This window comes from Diospyros lotus, chromosome 13, assembly GCF_014633365.1.
Source record: "Diospyros lotus cultivar Yz01 chromosome 13, ASM1463336v1, whole genome shotgun sequence".
In the NCBI taxonomy this organism is placed as follows: Eukaryota; Viridiplantae; Streptophyta; class Magnoliopsida; order Ericales; family Ebenaceae; genus Diospyros; species Diospyros lotus.
In genome coordinates, this window is record NC_068350.1 from 6106904 (window position 1) to 6116421 (window position 9518).

General features: G+C 35.6%; 1 protein-coding gene across 1 annotated transcript; it reads right to left on the minus strand.

Annotated features, from left to right (window-relative positions):
* Window positions 1–5318: 5318 nt before the first annotated feature.
* LOC127787957 (uncharacterized) lies at window positions 5319–8087 on the minus strand. Its single transcript, XM_052316053.1, has 4 exons — window positions 7937–8087; window positions 7707–7815; window positions 7553–7615; window positions 5319–5811 (listed from the first exon to the last, which is right to left on the minus strand). Exons 1-4 carry the CDS (start codon window positions 8019–8021, stop codon window positions 5709–5711), a joined length of 360 nt encoding a protein of 119 aa, XP_052172013.1. The 5' UTR covers window positions 8022–8087; the 3' UTR covers window positions 5319–5708.
* Window positions 8088–9518: the final 1431 nt, after the last annotated feature.

A 9518-nucleotide genomic window follows, 5' to 3' on the forward strand; every position in this document is an offset into this window, starting at 1 on the left:
ATAGAACCATTTTCAGCTTTGTAAGAAAATCCTAACTCATCAAGAGTACCGAAATAAATCAAATTTCTTTTAAGACCAGGTACATATCTTACATCAGTGAGTGTTCTTACTTTGTTGTCAAGCAACTTAAGAGTAATATCACATTTACCCTGAACACTACATGAATGGTTGTTACCCATATATATACTATTCACTTTCTCTATTATTAAAGTTATGAAACCAATCAATATTAGGGCACATATGAAAAGAACAGTAGGAGTCCATAATCCATTCATTTTAACAGAACAACTAGATACATTAAACACCTCAGCTAAACAGTTAGAACTACTAGCTAGCCACAGTTACATTGCCCCCTTGTTTCTGTTTTTTCAAATAGTCATAACAGTATTTCTTTATATGTCCCTCTTTCCCTACAGTGGTAACACTTCCATTTTGTTTGTTTTTATTTTCCCTTCTTATCATTCTTTTTTCCCTTCTAACCTGACCCATTAAATTGTTCAGTATTCCCTGTATAATTTCTTTTATCAGCATTTCCTTTTACAAACAAGTTATTGCTTGTTTTCTTAGATGTGCTAAGTTCTAGTTCTCTAGCCTTAATACAAAAAATAACAAGTTCGATACTAGGGACTATGCTAGTATAACGTAAAGCATGCTTCACTACATCATAATCATCAGGTAATGAGTTTAAAAAAATCATGGCTTCACTAGTATCACCTAGAGCTGATCAGTACCTCTTAATAACAAGGTAAGTCTAATAAATTCATCGATGTTTTCATCCATAGACTTAGAGGTATTCATCTTAAAGTTAAACAACATACCTTTTAAATAACCAAATTAGGAGCAGACATTACAGAATACAAATATTCTAATCTATTCCAAAGATCAAGGGGTAGAGATATACCATCAACCTTACGGATTACAGAATCACTGAGATGGAGGAATATCAAATTGAAAGGCTCTTCTTTGATTTCATCAGTTCGAGCTAGCTTCTCAGGTGACCATTTGTGGTCATCTGGCTCGAGTGCTATAAGCACTTTGTGATAAGAGAGAAAAACCCTCATCTTCTTTTTTCAACTTCCGAAATCCCCCTTTCCATAGAATGTAACGATTTCAAATCGGGTTGTTGTCATTTTCGTGTTGCACGAAAAATGCCCCTAAAATAAACCCTAGATTACTGACGGAGACTTGTACAGCAAACTCATGCCTGACAGAGTCTCCTCCGAAAAAACCCTAGGACTTTAAAACAACACCGACACAGAGAAAGAAAGGAAACCCTAGATTTCTGCAAAAAGAATCGAACACGATTTTGACTAAGACAAAACCCTAGGATACGCAAGCCGGAGGCTCTGATACCACTGTTACGAATAAACAGAGATAACAAATCTCCTTACACAGTCAAAATCATACACTGCTGATAACAACTCTAATGGCCGAGAGTATAAATATAACACAGTGAATATTAAAACATAAATGAAACCAAGAGGCACACGATTTATAGTGGTTCACCCTAAATAGGGACTACGTCCTCTGGTGAGAAAAGCTCACTCCACTATATAAATTAATCCGATTACAACCATACATAAAATCAAAATAAACCAAGCCTAGTTCTCTATACAATACGCTCAAAACCACTTTGACATGTTAGGAGCTTACCTTGAATCAAACCAGAGAACACATATGGACAAAAAAAAGACGAAGACTGTATAGAGAATTTACACAGAGAGAGAGAGTAAAAACCCTAAAATGACAGACTCTTAGTCGACCCCCACTCTTTTCTTTTGTCTTCTCAATCAAATCATCAATCTCGAGATGAGTGATAAATAAGGCAACTGGACAGCTGAGATAGCTCGGGATAAAAGAAACAGCAATGGCTCAGATGAAATCGTGCAAGAGTGATCTGCTGCAGGCTACGCGACAAAGGCAAAAAGGCAGAGGGCTTGGGTTGGGCCAACGGTGGCTGCCAAATGACCCTCCAGTGGGCACCCAAAAGGGCAACCCACGGTTGCCAAATGGCCCCCCAATCTTTGGGTCTCATTTGATGTTTCACAAAATATAACACCCTCTTTCCACATCATCTCATCTATCGTAAGTTCATGCATCGTAGTCAACAGCATGATCGTTAGAAGAGAAATCTTGTAATCTTCATCCTCTCTCGGTAGGCTTCTGTGCTTGAAGATGACAGTGATTGTACATGCATGTATTAGGAGGGAAGCAACAATAGTGTAGTTATACTGGTAGCCAAATAAATCACATGTTCTCGCTTGGAGTTTTCGAAAGAGATATATAGCTGCCATCGATGGAAGCAACCAAAAATAGGTTAAAATCCCAAACTAACATCTATCCTTGTATAGATGATAGACATGATACATGCTAAACCAAAAAAGAAAGGGAAATTGCAATCGATCAGTCAACATTTTGCCTTTCTTTTTTTCATCTATGATAATAATAATAAAATTATTCTTTTATGATGAAAAGAGCATACCATGCTCAAATATCATAGGAAAACTAGAAACTTTTTTTCATAGTTGGTGAAAAGAGAGCAGTTGGGAGAGGCAGCTATTCTCAGACAAAATGATTTTCAGATCCAGATGAGGGTTAACTAAAGTGTGGTGTGGACAAGATGGTATGAAAATTGATTGGTTTCAGTCTCATGTTTAGATCGCTGTTGGAGAGCGTGAACCAAAGGCACACCAAAGCCCATTTCTTTATCAGAAGCAGCTTCTCTAGTTGTAAGCTGTTGTCATGCACATGGGGGACTGAGCAAAGCAGGATGAAAAACCTTGCACGCAGTGTTCTAAAGTAAAACGCGGTCTAGGCGGCCGCCTAGGCGCCGTCGAGACATTAGGCGAACTCTGGCCGTCGCAAATACATGCAAATCAGCATCTTTAGGCGTTGGGCCGATTGATCGGGCCCAATTAGTGTCGAGACGGCCCAGGCGGCAGGCGCCGCCTAGGTCGCCAAGACATACGTGTTTGGATTTGTGCTGTTCGGTCGGTCACATAGCCGAGAAGACACGACTCAACCGGTCAGCCACATAGAACCCACAACCACGACAAACACACGAGGAGAAAGCGGGCACGACAAACAGAAGGTAGAGGGTCGCGACCATGGCTGCCAGCGATGGGAAAAGGTTTGAACCGATCAGCCATGACAGATGCCCACATCGAGATGCGAACAATCGCTTCGTCGGAAGTTCAATTCAGACTCCCACTGGTCGCGACCGATCAAATCTGAAACTATCGGCCATAGCAGATGCAAACAGCGATAGTCATGGAGAATCACGACGGATCTATTCATTCCAGCAGCCGCCGTATATGCGAACGGCCTTTATTGGCCACTATATATATATATATATATAGGAAAATTCACAGTATATGAAAATAGGTTCTATATGAATGTGTGTTTGGTTTGATACATGTTAAAAGAAATACTTTTACAAAATATATGAAATCTGCATAACATTAAAAGATTAAAGAATAAGAATACTTCCAAAATCTATGGTAAGTGATGAAATAATATCAAATTACATTAAAAAGTTTAAAAAAAATACAGTTTTTCTAGATGGCCTAGGCTCTAGGCCTCAATTTGGCACCCAACTAATGCCTAACTCGTTTTAGAACATTGCTTCTACGTGGGTACATAAATCTCGGATTATAATGGAATAAAAGAGCCAAAAATCAGGGGCATAATTTAGTATGCCATGCATTTCCAAAAGCGAAAATTCATAAGAGTGCCCGCACACATTCAACCCATAAAATCACAGTGATACACAAGCCATTAATTCTTAAACTTCACTGGGTTCCTAAGGTGGTGTTTAAATACCAAAACGAGTTCAAAACCAGAAATGTTTCAACTGCCGAAACACTGGGTTTCAAAGGTAGTGGTTTAGTTATGAAAAATAGTTCTTGCTTTCGAAAAATTAAAAAACTTGTTCAAATAGAAAAAATTCAAACAAAAAGTGAAGAACGTGAAAAACGCGATCTCTCTAAAGTTTCCATTTTGCTCTATACACCCTGCCTGCCATATCTCTTATAAAAACCCAATATTTTAAGAGCTTCCATCCATCTTTTCTTTCAATGATCTGTGACAATGGAATGAAAGAAATTGGTAACAAGAAAGGTATGCAAGACTAAAAGATGATGAGAAACTCTTGAGCATAATACAAAATGGAAATGAATTTAAAAAAGAATTTTAATTATAAATAGTGATGATTCTGACATTAAAATTAATAAATGAGATCAGTGACACCACGAAAAAAAAAAAAAAAAAAAAAGAAAAGAAAGAAATGGGGATACCTGACTTAAAACTATTGGGAGAAGGTTAGTTGAAAAGCAGGAGAAAAAACTGAAATAAAATAAAAACCGATCCTTTCACATGCCACAGACCAAGTAATGTAAAATGACACTTTCTGCATGGCTTAAGAGCGGATAAAAACAGCTAATAAGCTCTTATTACGAGTTTTATAGGATGTTGGATATTTAACACCATCTTTCATTTTTGTCTTTTTTTGTGTATGTATATGTATATGCAGAATTAATGGTTAAATGAATTTATTGTCCCTATTATTCCATTTACGGATAGATTTAAGGAGAGGCAGCACAAACTTCAGCCCCTCCCAACCTCACCCCCCCTGGATCCGTCTCTCTTAACGGGTGACGTTAATGAGCTCTAACTAATAATTTTAGGAAAAACTCTATGGTACATGTCTATTGTTTAGAGTAATTACAAAAAATATTCTTGTTTTAATAATATATTATAATTTTTATCTTATTATTAATTAACTCAAATTTTAGTCGTTTACAAATTAAGGTTCAAATTTATATTCAAAGTCAGATTCATTTATCTTAACAAACAAATTCAAACAAAATTTTATTAAATCAAACACCAAACCATGGACTCGTTCCATTTGCAACCTTAGCCCAATCTAAGTTTAAGATATGAGTTCCTCTTCTCTTTTCTTCAAACTTAAATCTAGAAAGTGTTTCTCACTCTCAAAGGGCCAACAAAATGGGTTACTTGTTAGTGTTGACCGAAATGGGTTCCCGCATGAGTTACATTTATTTTTTAATAAAAAAAATAATCATTTTATCTCCTTATTCGAACTACACTACAGGTGTTCAATAAAAAATTTCTTACAATTTACCCATAATTTTAATAAGCTTCATCAAACATGGTTGACCCAAAGGGGAACTAAATCAAGTGTCAACAGATATGAATTCATAGCTGGTTGGCATGAGGGGCAAAAACACAATTTAAATCTTCAACAGACTAGCCCCTTTCAACCAATATGGCCATATCAGAGTCAGCTGACCAGAAGATTGGCTGAAAATCCTTCGCTAACATAAATATAACATTGATAAAGTTCGTTGATAACAGTGACAGGAAGGGTCATTCTTACATTCTGAATTTTACAAAATCCGGCAACAGGTGATGGTCTGCAGCTCAGTCAAAATTTAATCAAGCAATCATCCAAACATGAAACGCAAAAAGGAAAAATGGACAGTAATAAGTAAAAGCTAACAGTCGAGCAGTAGCATTACATCACAGATGATTGATTTAATATATATGATAAACATTATAGGCCACGCTCAAATATGACGATGACCACTCTTAAATTGCCACCGAGCTACTATCTGGAAGTGAAGTTGCAGCTTAATGAGCATTCCTTTGAAACAGATATCCACACAAGGGTCGACAAAGCTAGGAGCTCACATAGACATTAGCTTTGGACCATTATCCGGCATACCCATCCCAGCGGCTAGATCAGCATCAAGTTGTGTATGAGGTGCCGAGCCCATCATTAGTTTCAATCTACATTAATAGAAAAGGTAACGTTATAAAACCTCTGTTTATCTGAAATAAATACAGTAAACAACAATTTTCGTACGCACACTTAGAAAGAACAAAACAATCTAGCAAATGCAAGCCTAACATGCAAGAGCACATAGCCTAGAATGCACTCACTACTACAACCTAACCCATCTAACCTATTATTTGGCCTTCTATTTTCAATTTTCATTTCCAAAATTTTGGCAACTTTCAAGACATGTTTGGTCGATTGTTGTAGTTTCCCCCAAAAAATGTCAAAATATTTTAAAAAAATAAAAACACCAAAAATTTGTCTTAACCTGTTAACCACACCTGCAATAAATCCTGCTTCTTTATTTCTCCTTCAAAATTCTTCATTCTTCCTTCTCCCTTCCCCTACTCACCAGCTTCCTCTCTCCTTTATTCTTCATTTCTTCTTCATCTTCTTTCTCCCTCCCCCTATTCACCAGCTTCCTCTCCTATAACCTTTATTAGGACTTCTACCCCGCCCGCCCCCAACTCACCGGCTCCCTCTCCTGTGACCTTGATTAGGACCTCCACCCTCTGTCCTCTTCTTCTTCATCAAATCTGGTCCTGTTTGGGCTCTACATGAATCTAGACCTATTCATCGCCCTATATACCCAGACCACTTGTCAATATTATATATAAATCTATTAAGTGGTAAAATAAATAATTTTGAAAAAAAAATAAATTTAATTTTTAATTTCAAAATTTTTAACAACAAAAAAGAAATTCAAACCTCATTCAATTTTCATTTTCTTAACTAAAAAACAAAATCCTATCGAACAGAAATCTAGAAACCCTATCAAACAGCCATTGCAATGATTTACCAGGTTGTGCCCTCATCACACTGCCGCCATAGGTGACTACCATTACAAAGAGCAACAAGGACCACATGAAAAAGTAAAGCAACAAATTTATTGACCAGCAACAAAGCCACATCTTAAATAATGTCACTTCGCGCTCAATATCAAATATGTAATCCTAATTATTAAACACAATTAAATTTTTTTGGCAACCAAATATTTATACATAAATAGAGAACAAGTTGGTGTTCACCTTTCTCCCACCTCCACCCCATTAAAATAGAAAAAGAAAAATAAAGCTGTGTGAATAATTGAAATTTTTATCCTCAATCAACTCAAGTTATTTCATGCAAATAGTTTTCCTTCCAGTGACTTAGTGGTGTCCATGCAAAAACCTATCATATCAACGATGACATACTTATTAATACCATAATCCGCATTGGATAAAAATGGTACAAAAACAATCATGTTGTCACCAGTCCGCCCATGCCAAGATCTTTCCGGTCATATCTACAAGTTTTGGTACTGATGATTTTGTCTTTAGTGTTTGCCCCCGCCCCTCGCCCTCTTTCTTCCTTCTTCTTCTACTACAATAACTGACTACTTCTCTGCCCTATTGTTTTCCTATTATTTCTTCTTCTTTGTTAAGTACTATATTGGCTTAGCTTTTTATGACGTGCATTTTTTTTGTGAATGGTACGCTTGGCCACTAAAGATGGAAATCTTGGGAAACAACAATAACCTTGCAACTTTCCAGGATCAGGCGGTAGCAATAATTGGCAAGAAGGCATCGTTATTTACCACTAGCTCCTTGAAAATATTATAAAACAGATTTTAAGGCAGAAGATTTATGTACGCATTCCCCTTCCATCCAAAAAGAAAGGGAGAAAAAGAAACACAGAGAAAGTAGTACGTACCGTTTCTTATGTCTTTTCGTCTTGAAATGTTCATCCCTCACGGCCACACTAGCGAAGTATCGACTGGATAGATCGACCAAAGCAAACAAATTTAAACCAAAAGAAAACCCAAATAGTACCAAAAAAACAAAGAAATTGTTTTCAGATAATCTACTCGCAGTGCAGGCAGTAGTATTGACCCATTCCGGGAAGATCTTCATCAACGGGCAAGGGCTTCCTCTGCTCGTCTGTCTTCTGAAGATCCTCATACACAGCATCGTCACGTGACCAACCCCAACCCATAGTCAAGGAAATCGCCATTAAGAACGAAAATCTCAAATAGAATTAACGTAAAAGGAGAGAAATTTTGAATAGAAAACGCAAGAAAGCAATGGAAAAGGATATCTTTGACGAGAAACTTGGCGCGGCGAGAGGTCTTGTGAGAGTACCTTCTCTTCTTCACCTTCCTGTGCGGACACTTTCCCCCCATTCTTTGCTAGGGTTTTCCGAGAAGCTTTTTCTCGATCAGGACCGGCAATACGTTAGGGTTTTAACCTTTTATAGTTATCTTAAAGCATTGGGGTTTGGCAGAATGTTGTTACAGCCAGACCAACCAAGCCCCAGCCCAGCCCAATTCCCTTTTACCTTCAGTCCGAGCCCAAGAGGCCGAATTAACCAACCAACCATCATTCTAACTTCCTACTTTCTTAGAAGTTCAAACTAAGCCGGCCCAACTACCGTAGTTTTAGCAATATTATCGGTCCTCACACTTAATTAATTATTATATCTGAATATAATATAAGCATGAACACTACTTAAACCCACAACATTACACTATAACAAGGTGACATCTTGTCCCCAAACATAAATCGAGCAATTAAATAAGTAATATATTAAATGTCAATTTAATAAATTACGACTTCAATTCTCACTCTACACAAAAGTCAAAAATTTAATCTACGATTTATTTTTCCTAACATAATTAAGAACACGAATATCGAGAATTGTACGATTACCATCATCCCAAAGTGACATATTCATTTACATTTCCATGGCATGGAAATGGCAGTGTGAGTATGAGACTTCCTATTCTCATATTTGTGTTTTAATTTATATTTTTATTTTTATCTTAAAATTTATATTTTTAAGATATTTTGTTTAATTTTCATTTCCATACACAAAAGGATGGATATCTATATATCTGATATATTTATTCTAATAAATTTATATTTAAAATTTAAATAACTTCCCCACAATGTTGATAACAAAAAATATTTGACATTATGGCGAACAAAAAAACTAAAAAATAATAACTATAATATTTTAAATTATTCCAATACATTAAGTAAAAAAAAATACCACCTTGGTTCAATGGCAAGATAAAAGGCAAGAAAAATTATTATTAAATTAGGTTCCAAGTTTTTAAGATTACCTCTAATTTAAGGGGTTTTTTTTAAAATTTATAAATTTAAAATAAATAAATAAATACTCACACAACTATATTGGGATAAGATATGGGTAAAATATTTTGATAAGAAAAGAAAATTATATTTCCGCCATCCTACCCGCACCTAGAGCTCTCAATAGACCATCTGATTTGATGATCCAACCCAAACTAACGCGAAAGTAGTGAATTTGGATCAACCTTTATCACGATTGGATTATTATTAGATTGACCTAAGGAAAATTTATTATGTTTAAGTTGATAACATATCAACTCAAAAAAACTTGAAAATGATCCAATAAAAAAAAAAAAAAAGTCTAAATGAGTCAACACAAAACCCGAAACTAAAATTGATATATTATGACCCATTAATATAAAATATTTTTATATATTTTTATTATTAATATTTTGATTAATATTTAAATTTAAATAATGAATCAACATGATCTATAGATGTTAACCCTAACAGGTATTTAACAAATTAACTTATTTATTTAATATGTTTAAGTTCAAGTCAAGTGTCCTTGATCCAATAAGCTAATA